A 14726-nucleotide genomic window follows, 5' to 3' on the forward strand; every position below is an offset into this window, starting at 1 on the left:
CCAGGGGAGCCCCCAACCCTCTATCCTCCCCTTGCCTCAGTGGCTACTGCCAGTCATCATCTAGACCCCACTCACTGGGGCAGACTGCATCATCGGCAAGGGGGGTTGGACCAGCTGCCTCTGCCTATCTCTGGGCTGCCCCCTGCAACTCCAATACCTTCTTGTGGGCCCTTAACTCACCCTGGGGCTTTGCGAGGCTGGAGCTCCCTCTGCCCTTCCCCAGCCCTGCTCCACCCTAGGTACCCTCCTGAGCTTCCCAGGCAGCTGGGTCCTTCTCTTTCTGAAAGCTAGCGAGAGAGTCTTAGCTCCTGGCCCACTGTCCTCTTATTTTCATCATCCCAGCTGGGCCCTGATTGAGCTGGCCACAGCTTTGACTGCTTCCCCAATCAGCCCAGCCTTTCCCCTGCCACAGCCCTCTCCTGGGTCGCTTTTAACCCCTTTTACCGAGTCTTTCCACAAGCCCTCTAAAGTGAAATCATCAAGACTAAATGTTACCTCCCCCATGCTGCAGAGCTCTCACCCTGAAAAAGACGGTTACTCACCTTTGTAACTGTTGTTCTTCGAGATGTGTTGCTCACATCCATTCCAGGTAGGTGTGCGCGCCGCGCGTGCACGCTCGTCGGAAACTTTTTACCCTAGCAACTCCAGTGGGCCGGCAGGTCGCCCCCTAGAGTGGCGCCGCCATGGCGCCCAATATATATCCCTGCCGGCCCGCCCGCTCCTCAGTTCCTTCTTGCCGGTTACTCCGACAGTGGGGAAGGAGGGCGGGTGTGGAATGGATGTGAGCAACACATCTCGAAGAACAACAGTTACAAAGGTGAGTAACCGTCTTTTCTTCTTCGAGTGATTGCTCACATCCATTCCAGTTAGGTGACTCCCAAGCCATACCTAGGCGGTGGGGTCGGAGTGAGAAGTCGCGGCACGGAGCACTGCAGATCCGAAGGCCGTGTCCTCTCTGGACTGCTGGACCAGGGCGTAGTGGGAAGCAAAGGTGTGGACCGACGACCAGGTCGCTGCCCGACAGATTTCCTGGATGGGCACATGGGCAAGGAAAGCCAGCGACAACGCCTGCGCCCTGGTTCAATGCGCAGTCACACGGCCCGTAGGAACATGGGCCAGCTCATAGCAGGTCCTGATACAGGAAGTTACCCATGAGAATAACCTCTGCGCAGAAATGGGAAGCCCCTTCATGCGGTCCGCTACTGCCACGAATAGCTGGGGGGATTTGCGGAACGGTTTGGTCCTCTCCACATAGAACGCGAGAGCCCTACGGACGTCAAGCGAGTGGAGCTGTTGCTCCCTGCCTGAAGAGTGAGGTTTCGGGAAAAAAACCGGGAGGAATATCTCTTGGTTGACGTGGAAGGCTGAGACCACCTTAGGGAGAAAGGCAGGGTGTGGCCTCAGCTGCACCTTATCTTTATGGAAGACTGTATACGGGGGGTCTACCGTGAGAGCCCGGAGTTCCGACACCCGTCTAGCTGAGGTGATAGCTACTAGAAAGGCAGTCTTCCAAGAAAGATAGAGTAGGGAGCAAGTAGCTAACGGCTCGAAGGGGGGCCCCATGAGCCGAGACAACACCAGGTTAAGATCCCAGGTCGGGGCAGGGAGTCGGACGTTAGGGTATAGACGTTCCAGCCCCTTCAGGAATCTAGTAACCGTCGGGTGAGAAAAAACGGAGCGGCCATCCCCACCTGGGTGAAAGGTGGAGATAGCCGCCAGGTAGACCCGCAGGGACGATATCGCCAGGCCCTGTTGTTTGAGGGACCAAATATAGTCCAAAATATTGGCCACCGAAACTTCCATCGGGCGGAGACCTTTCTCCACGCACCAACAGGAGAAACGCTTCCACTTGGCCGAGTATGTCGCTCTAGTGGAAGGCTTCCTGCTGCCCAAGAGTACCTCCCGTACCGGGGTGGAGCAGCGTAACTCAGAACTGGTCAGCCACGCAGGAGCCATGCTGCTAGGTGCAGCGACTGGAGGTCCGGGTGACAGAGAGTTCCGTGTTCCTGGGTGATCAGGTCCGGGTGAAGGGGCAGGGGAACTGGGTCGGCTATGGCCAGGTCCAGCAACATGGGGTACCAATGCTGTCTGGGCCACGCCGGGGCTACCATGATCACACGGGCCCTGTCCCTGCGCACCTTCAGAAGGACCCTGTGGACCAGCAGGAACGGGGGGAACGCGTAGAACAAGTGGGTCATCCACGGAATAAGGAAGGCGTCCGCTATAGACCCGGGTTCCCGGCCCTGAAAAGAGCAGAACGCCTGGCATTTCCTGTTCCCCCTGGACGCGAAGAGGTCCACACGGGGACAACCCCACCTCTGGAAGATCAAGAGGGCGACGTCCGGGCGAAGGGACCACTCGTGGGACAGGAAGGATCTGCTCAGGCGGTCCGCCAGCGTGTTCCGCACTCCGGGGAGGCAGGAAGCCGTGAGGTGAATGGAGTGGGCTACACAAAAGTCCCAGAGTCGCATCGCCTCGTGACATAGGGGAGAGGATCTGGTGCCGCCCTGCTTGTTGATATAGTACATGGTCGTCGTGTTGTCAGTAAATACTGCGACACAACGACCCTGAAGCTGGTGACATAACGTTTGACAAGCAAGGCGGACCGCTCTCAACTCCCGCATGTTGATGTGCAGCTTCACCTCCTGTGGGGACCACAGGCCCTGTGTTCTCAGGGTTCCCAGGTGGGCCCCCCAGCCGAGATCTGAGGCATCCGTCGTAAGGGACACCGAGGGCTGGGGCGGGTGGAATGGGAGCCCCGCACACACTACGGACTGGTCTAGCCACCAGCTGAGAGAATCCAACACCCCCTGGGGGATAGTGATCAGCATGTCTAGTGGTTGCCTTGCCGGCCGGTAGTGTGCGATGAGCCACGACTGGAGGGGCCTCATGCGGAGCCGAGCGTAACCGGTCACAAATGGGCATGCAGCCATGTGGCCTAACAGGGTTAGACATGTCCGTATCGATGTCAAGGGGGCTGCCCGCAAGCGCGGAACGATCGCCGACAACGCCTGGAACCTTGGCAACAGTAGAAGGGCCCTGGCCACGGTGGAGTCCAGGGTGGCCCCAATGAACTCCACCCTCTGCGAGGGGAGCAGGGTGGACTTGCCCACGTTGATCATGAGGCCCAAGGTAGCAAACAAGCCGGTGATCCTGCGGACGTGGCTGCAAACCTGTAGCTCCGACGTGCCCCAAATTAACCAATCGTCTAGGTAAGGGAACACGTGGATACGACTGCGCCGAAGATGTGCCACAACGACGGCCATGCATTTTGTGAATACCCTCGGAGCTGTAGAAAGGCCAAATGGGAGGACTGCAAATTGGTAGTGAAGGCGGCCTACCACGAATTGAAGGAATCGTCTGTGGTGTGGCCATATGGCAATATGAAAATAGGCGTCCTGCATGTCGAGGGCGGCATACCAGTCTCCCGGATCCAGGGATGGAATAATGGTCCCCAGGGACACCATGCGGAACTTCAACTTCGCTAGGTACTTGTTGAGCTCTCACAGGTCGAGGATGGGCCTGAGGCCTCCCTTGGCCTTGGGGATCAGAAAGTAGCGGGAATAAAACCCCTTGCCTTTCTCGTTTTCCGGAACCGCCTCTTTAGCTCCTTTGTCGAGGAGCGTCTGTACCTCCTGCCAAAGGAACTGCTTGTGAGAGGGGTCCCTGAAGAGGGACAAGGAAGGGGGGCGGGAGGGAGGAAATGATACAAACTGCAGGCGGTATCCCGTCTGCACCGTGCGTAAGACCCAGCGATCGGATGTTATCCGGGACCACGCCTGGAGGAAAAATGAAAGGCGGTTGGAAAATGGGGGGAAAGGATCCGTGGGGGAAACTGGTACTGCGCCCTCGGGCGCACCTTCAAAACGAAGGTTTGGGCCCGGGCGGGGGCTTGGAGGAGGTTTGATTTTGCCCCCCTTGGTTCCCCGACTGTCTTCGCCTTCCATTCCTGCCGCGGCGCCTATTAAGGTCCTGCCGCTGGCGGAACTGGGGGTATGGCCTACGCCGCTGCTGCTGTTGCGGCTGGAAGGGTCTGCGCTGCGTCTCCGGCGTGTGCATCCCGAGGGAGCGCATAATGACCCAATTGTCTTTAAGACTTTTGAGTCTGGGGTCTGTCTTTTCTGAGAACAGGCCCTGGCCTTCGAACGGGAGGTCCTGGATGGTGTATTGGAGCTCCGGTGGAAGGCCAGAAACCTGAAGCCAGGAGATGCGGCGCATCGTTACCCCCGAGACGAGGGTACGGGCAGCCGAGTCTGCAGCGTCCAAAGAGGCCTGTAACGAGGTTCGTGCAACCTTCTTGCCCTCGTCAAGAATCGCCGCGAATTCTTGACGAGCCTCTTGTGGCAGCAGCTCTTTAAACTTGTCCGCTGCCACCCATGAGTTAAAAGCGTAGCGGCTAAGAAGGGCTTGCTGATTCGAAACCCTGAGCTGGAGGGCCCCAGCCGAATAGACCTTGCGGCCGAGGAGGTCTATACGCCTGGCCTCCTTGGATTTGGGGGCTGGGGCTTCCTGTCCGTGGCGCTCCCTCTCGTTCACCGACTGCACCACCAGGGAACATGGTGTCGGGTGAACGTGGAGGTACTCATAGCCCTTGGAGGGGGCCATGTACTTCCTTTCGACGCCCCTCGCCGTAGGGGGGATGGAGGCCGGTGACTGCCAGAATGTATTGGCGTTGGCCTGGATCGTCGTAATGAAGGGTAGGGCGACCCTGGTGGGAGCATCGGAGGAGAGGATGCTGACGATGGGGTCCTCGATCTCAGAGACCTCCTCGGCTTGCAGGCTCAGATTCTGTGCTACTCGCCTAAGGAGGTCCTGGTGTGCCCTGAGATCTAGCGGAGGAGGGCTATTGGAGGAAGTGCCAGCCACCGCTTCGTCAGGAGAGGAGGATGAGGAGACCCCTGGCAAGAAAGTGTCCAGCGGGGGGTCCGCCTCAGCCCTCGCCTCTGGCTCAGGAGCAAGACCAGGGTCTTGCTGCTTCCATCCTTCCTCTCCATCCGGGGAGGGAGGGGTGCGAGACAACGACGCCTCTGGCACCCTGTGCTCCGCCGTTGCAGGCCTAGGAGGAAGCTGTTGGGGGCCCTGGGCTTGATGGTACGCCCAGGGTGTCCAAAACCCCCACTGCTGCGGACCCTGGTCCTGTTGCGGAGGGTCCTGGAATAGAGCTGCTTGTCTGTCGGTGCCCAGCGCATATACGCTGTCCGCTTGTGATGACACCAACGGCTGTCTAGAAGGCCATGGTGGAGCTGACCGCGGCTGGTAAGAGTCTCCGCGGTCCAGCACCGAAGATGTTCTCGGTGCCGGGGATCGGTACCGGGAGTCATACCGGCGCCGGGATCGGGACCGAGTTCTGTCTCGGTGCCGGGATCTGGACCGGTACCGGCTGCTGCTTTGGTGCCGGGATCGGGACCGGGACCTGCCACTGACGCGGTGCCGGGAGGTCGACCGGGACCGGGACCTGCCACCAGCTCGGTGCCGGGAGGTTGACCGGTGCGCTGAACGACGGCGAGACTGGCTCCTAGAGTCACGGTGCTGGTATCGGCGGCTGGAACCAGACCGTGACCATCTGGAGGTCGATCGGTGCCGCAAGTACGACCGGTACCGCTGAGGGGAGCGGTGCCGGGACTGCGAGCGGCGGCGGGATCTCGAGCGACCGTGGCGTCGGGACCTCGATCGCGAGCGTGAGTCCCGAGACGGCGCCGTCATCATGGGCTTGCCCCTGGAAGCTACCCGCACCGGAGGTACCGGGGGTGGCGGCTGAGTTGACTCAGTCAGGGCAATGAGGTCCCGTGCCGAGGCGAAGGTCTCTGGAGTGGATGGGACCAACAGCTCAACCCCAGATCTTATGGGGGAGCTCGGCGGTACCGGACTCGACGGACCCACCGGGCCCGGAGTCGACGGTGCCAGTAGCGCCGCGGCAGATGTCGATGCCGGGCGTTCCATTCGAGTCTGCCTGGCTGGAGTTGCAGACTTCGATGGTCTTGTTTCTGCACCCGGTGCCGGGGAAGCTCGGTGCCGGGGAGTTTTTCCGGTGCCGGTGCGATCCGGTGCCGGCGTAGAGATCACGGCCTGCGAAGCTGCCGGGTCAAGTGCCGCTTCCATTAGGAGAGTCCTGAGTCTCTGGTCTCTCTCCTTCTTTGTTCTGGGCTTAAAAGCCTTGCAAATGCGGCACTTGTCCGACCTGTGCGATTCCCCCAGGCACTTTAGACACGCGTCGTAAGGGTCGCTGGTTGGCATAGGCTTCTTACAGGCCGCACATTGCTTAAAGCCCGGCGAACCAGGCATGAGCCCGGTGCCGGGTGCCGGGAAGGGCTACAGCCCAGACCGGCTAACAACTATGTACAATATTATTTACACTACAAACTAATTAACTAACTATACTTAACCACTAACTAACAACGGTAGTAACAACGGTAGTAACAAGAAGAGCTAGGGACGTGGAGGACAGCAATGCCGCGCTCCACAGTTCCAACGACCGACACGGCGGTAAGAAGGAACTGAGGAGCGGGTGGGCCGGCAGGGGTATATATCGAGCGCCATGGCGGCGCCACTCTAGGGGGCGACCTGCCGGCCCACTGGAATTGCTAGGGTAAAAAGTTTCCGACGAGCGTGCACGCGCGGCGCGCACACCTAACTGGAATGGATGTGAGCAATCACTCGAAGAAGAACATGCATTTTCTTTTCAAACTGCTCATGGTCTTGGAGGAATCAAAGGCCCATTAGCCTCCCAGCTGGTTTTAGTTGTTTGAAATGTAAGAGGGTGCTGGGTGGATTGTAATATATTATGCTGGTTAGCACCTTTGGCAAAGTGTAAAACAAAAAATTTCTTCAGTAGGTTAGAAGGGGTTTCCCTTTAATCTTTCCTCCAACACTGAACTTTAGGCTGGTCTGATGTCTATTGATGCACCAATCTGTTCGCAAGTACAACACAGATACATGTCAGTCTCGGACCAAATGCTTCTAGGTTTGTCCCAAATTTGAATGCTTTCTATGCCTCCTGTCTATAGAGAAATGCTGTCTCCGAAGTGGACTATATTACGTACGAAAAGTCTGGTGTTGCAGTTTAAGAGGTACCAGTGAGTTGAGCGTAGACATCCTGCATACCATACAGCTGAGCCTGGAGTCACTCACGTGCCAGAGCTTTGATGGAGCACTGCACTGCCTCCCACTTCATCTCATTCACAGCTGTGCAATGCTGTCCCTGGGCTGCCCAGAGAATGCTGATTGAGTGCCATTTTGTACCTGCTTTGCACAAGGGTAGTAACCTCCTTTAGCAAATTAAAATGGATCTCCCCACATGCGCTCACTTTAGCGCAGAGCCTGAAGTATTAGGCTACTGTGTCTGTCAAGACCAACATAGTGCAGTGCCGGTAACTATCAGGAGTGCAAAGAGATTTTTGAGAGCACAGAATCCATAACCCGGCCAAGTTATCCCTCTGGTCAGTGTCACAGTGAGATCAGCTAGGAGCCAAGGGTTTTTTTAAATCTGACTCCAAGTGTGGGTGCTGTTCAGTTATCCCCAAACACCAGGCTGACAGGTGTTCTCCATCTCACAGATTCAGTTGGTAAAAGGGGCATCTGTGGTTGTCCGTATAGCAGATGGTAGGCGGGATGAAGAGCTTAGCCTGCCCCCCAAACAGGTGAGCATTTTGATGCGTCGGTGTCAGTAGAGGGGTGCAGGTGTCCTCCTTTGAACTAAACTGGCACTTGGCCATAGGGTTTCCTCACCCTTGATACTACCAATGAACATATGGAGGCAGACCCCATTTGTGTAGGAATCTGTCCAGGAAACCACAGTGCCACCACTTTGGGAGCATGTGCCATGCAATATTTAATGCTCAGTGGTGGTCAGGAAACCCATTTTAGGTCTTAGCTAAAAAACAGAATTGCTAACAACACATCACTGCCCAGTAGCACTGCTCTAATTGCTCAGTACTTGAAAGAAGAGTCAGCACCAGCATGGGAACATTGATGGATGGGATAAGTCGTGGATTTTCTTGAAGAGTACAGGTGGGTTCCCACACTAGTACCAAAGTTATTCACAATGCAGATTCCAAGCAGACAGCCACAGCTCACCACTACTAACGGCAGTGGCATGCACATGAAGGAATAGACCCCAGTACTTTAGAATATCTGACTGCAATGGAAGATACTTGCTACAAAAGCCGGAAGTACCAGGTATAACAGGACATCTACAGGGAGTGTCAATAGCAGAGGGGAAAAAAATAGACCGAAGGGAACTTCCACAAGATTGCTTACCCTTCGAACATTACAGGACATGTAGTAATTACCTCTAAAGGAGGGAAAGAGGACGGTGGTTAAAGTGCATATAACCTGGGAGCCTGAACACCCAAGTTTTACTGTCACACACTATGATCTTAAAAATCACTTGAGGTCTGATTATCCCTTCTATCAGCAATAGAGAGGTAGAGGGATTTTGGGAGTGTGTGTGTGTGTATATATATATTACTAAATGGAGGGTGAAATTAAAGCATAAATTGGAAGAATTTCGTGCTGTATTATGCTTGGCACTTAATTTGACTAGTCACTATCAGCAGGGTTCTGGAGGGCAGTTTATTGACAATGGCAAGGAAAAAAAGTCAGACTTCCTGCAAAGGGTTGTGAAGGGAGGGAATGTCTTCCTGTATTCCTATTTGAATAATTGAATGAGGTTATATACATACACATCTGTCCAGCTAGAGTTTTCTAGTTACCTGGTCTAGAAGTAAACACTGAACCTTAGTTTCCAAGACAGTATCTTTGAGATCCAGCACCACTGAATGTTTGGGACTCTTAGATTAACAAGGTTAGAGGCACCTCATCACTACCCCAGTAAGACATTCATAGATTCATAGACTCTAGGACTGGAAGGGACCTCGAGAGGTAATCAAGTCCAGTCCCCTGCCTTCTGGGCAGGACCAAATACTGTCTAGACCATCCCGCATAGACATTTATCTAACCTGCTCTTAAATATCTCCAGAGATGGAGATTCCACAACCTCCCTAGGAAATTTATTCCAGTGTTTAACCACCCTGACAGTTAGGAACTTTTCCCTAATGTCCAGCCTAAATCTCTCTTGCTGCAGTTTAAGCCCATTGCTTCTTGTTCTATCATTAGAGGCTAAGGTGAACAAGTTTTCTCCCTCCTCCTGATGACACCCTTTTAGATACCTGAAAACTGCTGCTATGTCCCCTCTCAGTCTTCGCTTTTCCAAACTAAACAAACCCAATTCTTTCTGCCTTCTTTCACAGGTCATGTTCTCTAGACCTTTAATCATATTTGTTGCTCTTCTCTGGACCCTCTCCAATTTCTCCACATCTGTCTTGAAATGCGGTGCCCAGAACTGGACACAATACTCCAGTTGAGGCCTAACCAGCGCAGAGTAGAGCAGAAGAATGACTTCTCGTGTCTTGCTCACAACACACCTGTTAATGCATCCCAGAATCATGTTTGCTTTTTTTGCAACAGTATCACACTGTTGACTCATATTAAGCTTGTGGTCCACTATGACCCCTAGATCCCTTTCTGCCATACTCCTTCCTAGACAGTCTCTTCCCATTCTGTATGTGTGAAACTGATTTTTCCTTTCTAAGTGGAGCACTTTGCATTTGTCTTTATTAAACTTCATCCGGTTTACCTCAGACCATTTCTCCAATTTTCTAGACCATTTTGAATTATGACCGTGTCCTCCAAAGCAGTTGCAATCCCTCCCAGTTTGGTATCATTTGCAAACTTAATAAGCGTACTTTATACGCCAACATCTAAGTCGTTGATGAAGATATTGAACAGAACCGGTCCCAAAACAGACCCCTGCAGAACACCACTTCTTATACCTTTCCAGCAGGATTGGGAGCCATTAATAACTATTCTCTGAGTACGGTTATCCAGCCAGTTATGCACCCACCTTATAGTAGCCCCATCTAAATTGTATTTGCCTAGCTTATCGATAAGAATATCATGCAAGACCGTATCAAATGCCTTACTAAAGTCTAGGTATACCACATCCACCGCTTCTCCCTTATCCACAAGGCTCGCTATCCTATCAAAGAAAGCTATCAGATTGGTTTGACACGATTTGTTCTTTACAAATCCATGCTGGCTATTCCCTATCACCTTACCACCTTCCAAGTGTTTGGAGGTGATTTCCTTAATTACTTGCTCCATTATCTTCCCTGGCACAGAAGTTAAACTAACTGGTCTGTAGTTTCCTGGGTTGTTTTTATTTCCCTTTTTAGAGATGGGCGCTATATTTGCCCTTTTCCAGTCTTCTGGAATCTCTCCCATCTCCCATGATTTTCCAAAGATAATAGCTAGAGGCTCAGATACCTCCTCTATTAGCTCCTTGAGTATTCTAGGAGGCCCTGGTGACTTGCAGGCATCTGATTTTCATTGTTTTACATGTACCCGAGCAGTGTTTCTAAACAACTGGTCACTGGAGCAGTGCTGGTGCATACGATCTCCCTGACAGTTTAGAAAGCAGGCTGGTCCCTGGTATCAAAAATGTTCAAAAACACTGCACAATTGAAGCTATCTTTTAAGTTTCCCCACTCTGTTAGCTTTCCATTTTTTATCCTCAGGGTATCAATCAGTCCTATCTCCCCAAGGAAGGCATAGAGTTTTACCAGAAGGAGCCAGATGGTGCTAAAGTTACAGATCTGATGCTACAGGAGAAGGCAGAAACCCAGCAAGAGGTAAGAAAGCTATGTTAACTGTATTAACCTTCTTTGACAATCTAATTGGTTTGGTGGATGGTGAAAGGCAGTGGACATAATACCTGGACATTAGCAAGGCTTTTGACACACTCCCTTGACATTTTCATAAGCAAGCTGGAGAAATGCAGGCTTGGTAGAACTACATTAAATAGATACATAATTCTTTGTGGTTGTTTAACCAAAGAGTATTAGTGGAATGATGTCAGATTGGAAAGTGGTCGCAAGTGGTGTTCCATGTCAATCTGTTGGGGGTCTGGTGGTGGTAACATTTTTATTAATTATCTGAACATGGTAATAAAGACCATACTGATTTCAACTGCAGATGACAGAGTTGGGGGGTTACAAACTCTTTGGAGGATATAGCTAAAATTCAAAGGGCTCTTGATAAATTTGTAGAATGAGTCTATAGCCAACAAAATGACATTCCTCAAAGACAAATGTAAGGGGCTACACTTAGGTGAGAAAACCCAAATGCACAAATACAGACTATGTGGAAATGGCAGAGGTGCTTAATGACTTATTTGTTTCGGTTTTCACCAAGGTTGGTGGCGATTGGACCTCTAACATAGTGAATGCCAGTAAAATAGGAAATGCACCAGTTAAAAATTACTTAAACAAGTTAGATGTTGTCAAATCACCAGGGTCTGATTAAATGCATCCTGGAATACTCGAGGAGCAATCTGAACTATTAGCAATTATCTTTGAAAAGTCATGGAAGACAGGAGAGATTCCAGATAAGTGGAAAAGGGCAAATATAGTGCCAATCAATAATAACGACAACCTGGGGAATTACAGACCAGTCAGCTTAACTTCTGTACCTGGAAAGATAGTAAAGCAAATAATTAAGCAATCAAATTTGCAAACATCTAGAATAAGGTGATAAATAACAGCGTGGATTTGTCAAGAACAAATTTGTCAAACCACTCTGACAGCTTTCTTTGACAGGGTAACAAGCTTTGTGGATGGAGTGGGGGAAAGCAGTAAATGGGGTATACAGTAATTCCTCACTTAAAGTCATCCCAGTTAACGGTATTTCGTTGCTCGTCAATTAAGGAACATGCTCGTTTAAAGTTCTGTAATGCTCCCTTCTAACATTGTTTGGCAGCCGCATGCTTTTTCTACTGCTTGCAGGAAGAGCAGCTTGTTGCAGCTAGCTGGTGGGGACGTGGAACCAGGGTGGACTGGCAGCCCCCAATCAGCTCCCTGCCCCCCCGTAAGTTCCCTGTGCAGCAGCTGCCTGCACTTCAACTGTGTCTCTCCCCCCACTGCCCATGTGCTGCTCCCTGAGACTCCTGCTTGCTGTGCTGGGGGGAAGGAAGAGAGGGGCTAATGTCAGGGTGTCCCCCTGCACCACACTTACCCCATCTTCCACAGAGCAGGGCTCAGGACAAAGGGAGCTTGTAGTAGCTGTGGTCTCAGCAAGATGATCCCATTAACAAGGCAGTGTACTTAAAGGGGAAATGTGCATATCTCCCTCCATTCCTGTTGCCTTGCGGAGTCAGTTAACCCTTGAGGGCTCAGCCAACTGCTAGTTCATTTCAGCAGTAAGGGAAATATCCTACCCTGACTCCTCCACCTCAACCAAGCTTCACAATTATCACTGTGTATCAGTATTAAATTGTTTAAAACTTAGAGTGTGTGTCTGTGCATGCACGCACACGCATGCAGTCTTTTGTCTGATGAAAAAAAATTCCCTAGAACCTAAACCCTCATTTACATTAATTCTTGTGGGGAAATTGGATTCACTTAACATCATTTTGCTTAAAGTTGCATTTTCAGGACCATAACTACCACCTTACAGTAATTCCTCACTGATCTTAACTTTAGTAAAGCTTTTGATACTGTCTCACCAGACCTTCTCGTAAGCAACCTAGATGGAGCTACTATGACATTGGTGCAAAACCCTTCCTGGAGGGTAATCGGTGGTTCAGTCATGCCGGAAGGGCATGAGTGGGGTTCCACAGGGATCAGTTCTGGGTCTGGTTCTGTTCAATATTTTCAATTATTTAAACAACAGTAGAGAATACACTTATGAGTTTGTGGAGGATACCAAGATGGGAAGGGTTACAAGTGCTTTGGAGGACAGGATTAAATGATCTGGACAAACTGGAGAAATGGTCTGAAGTACACAGACTGAAATTCACCATGGGCAAATGCAGAGTACTCCACTTGGGAAGGAACAATCAGCTGCACACATACAAAATAGGAAATGACTGCCTGGGAAGGAGTGTACTGTGGAAAGGGAGCTGGGCATCGTTGTTGATCACAAGCTAAACATGAGTCAAACACTGAAAAAAAAAATAAAAAAATTCTGGGATGTTATTAGCTGGACATGAGAAGTAATTTCTCTATTCTGTACTGACTAGGCTTCAACTGCAGTATTATGTTTAGTTCTGGGTGCCACATTTTAGAAAAGACAGGGACAAATTAGAGAGAGTCCCCAGCACCAAAACTGATTAAAGGTCTAGAAATCATGACCTATGAGGGAAGACTGGAAAAAATTGGGTTGGTTTAGTCTGGAAAAGAAGACTGAGGGGACATAACAGTTTAAGTAGATAAAAGATTGTTAAGAGGGAGGACAAAAATGGACTTAATTGCAAGAAGGGAAATTTAGGTTGGACATTAGGAAAAGCTTCCTGTCAGGCTGGTTCTGCACTGGAACAAATTGCCTAGGGAGGTTTAGTTTGGAATATGGGGGAAGGTATAATGTATGTCTTCAACTACTTGAAAGGCTGCCATACAGATGGAGAATAATTCTCTTGCCACGGAGGGCAGGACAAGAGGCAAGACAATGGAACAAACTGCCTTAGGGAAGTTGGGGAAGCTCCTTCAGTGGCAATTCTCAGCCATCCATCTTGGCAGGGGGGTACACTAGAAGTAGTTACATAATTTGTGGTCCTCCTCACGCTATGGTTTTATTAACTGATAAACTCAAACCTACATTGATGTTAGTAACATCACATTCTCTTGCAGAATGGAGACAGCCTCCCTTCTTTTCACACCCACTCACAATCTGCACTGGGGGTTTCCCCACTTTTAGTTCCTATGAATAATTTACAAGTTGGTTGCCTTTCATCAAGAGGACAAGATATGAAGTGCACCACTAATATTTACCAGGACCCAATGATTTAAAATTAGATTAAAAATATACTATGCATTTGCTGCCCCGTTTTAAAAGAAAGTCAGAACACGGAACTGGTAGAAGCTCCTGAAACCAGAGTCTGTTGAAGTGCAATAACCAGTTTGACAGCAGTAGCCTCTTCAGCAAGTGCAGAGAGAATAGTTCCAGTGACTAGTTAGTTCAAAGTTAAGATATCGGTGAGTTGTGGGGGGATGAAACGCAACCTGGAAGCTTGTTTTCTCTTTTTAGTCTATGAATAAAAACTAGACAGAAAATGATCTTAGAGGACATAACCAGAATCAGCTCAATGCAGTAATTACAGCTAATGCTGCCTTTGTTTAGTTTAATAAATTGGGTTAATATAAAAAAAATTGGAGACCTTAAGTATCATGCATAGTTAAAGCTTCTTTAAATAATAAAAATACCATTTTAGAATGGGGTTTTTGTGCATTTTTAATTTGCATTTCCATCCAAATAAAGGCCTCATTCACCATTTTCTAACATAAGAATTGGAATGTTTGCTTTTCCTATCTCTTTGGTAGTAAAGAACCCAACTCTAGAGGCATCCTACACTTTTAAAAAAAGTTATGTTTTGTCTGTAACTCCTCTTTGTTAACAGAATTATTGCCTCAGTTTTCTCCTTATTTCAGGCTCGGCTGTTAATTCTAGATCACATCTAGAAAGTCAACTGTATCTTCTTCCTGGACCACTATATCAGCCAAGCAAGACACCCATGACATGCAATTTACGTCATTGCAGACACCAAGTAGCTGGGTCAAGCTCCTTGGGACATTTTGTTCACAGCACTATAGATGAGAATTTGTTCATCTGTACTGCTGTACCAGGATTATGTCTCGCCCCATTGAGGAAAAAACTGAAAAACATTTGCTTACAAT

General features: G+C 50.2%; 1 protein-coding gene across 6 annotated transcripts in view; it reads left to right on the plus strand.

The window, feature by feature from the left end:
* The window catches only part of CCDC17 (coiled-coil domain containing 17), a 46841-nt gene extending 32116 nt beyond the window's left edge, over positions 1–14725 (plus strand). For 3 of the 6 annotated variants that reach the window (XM_030572243.1, XM_030572245.1, XM_030572241.1), the window contains exons 30-32: positions 7554–7637; positions 10575–10688; positions 14481–14725. In XM_030572243.1, coding sequence (XP_030428103.1) covers positions 7554–7637; positions 10575–10688; positions 14481–14510 — 228 coding nt within the window. In that variant the 3' untranslated portion in view covers positions 14511–14725. Of the gene's footprint in view, positions 1–7004; positions 7226–7553; positions 7638–10574; positions 10689–14480 lie in introns of those variants that run through there. The other 3 variants (XM_030572242.1, XM_030572247.1, XM_030572246.1) reach the window with 3 other exon arrangements.
* The last annotated feature ends 1 nt before the right edge of the window (position 14726 follows it).

The sequence above is a fragment of the Gopherus evgoodei genome, chromosome 8, assembly GCF_007399415.2.
Source record: "Gopherus evgoodei ecotype Sinaloan lineage chromosome 8, rGopEvg1_v1.p, whole genome shotgun sequence".
NCBI lineage: Eukaryota > Metazoa > Chordata > Testudines > Testudinidae > Gopherus > Gopherus evgoodei.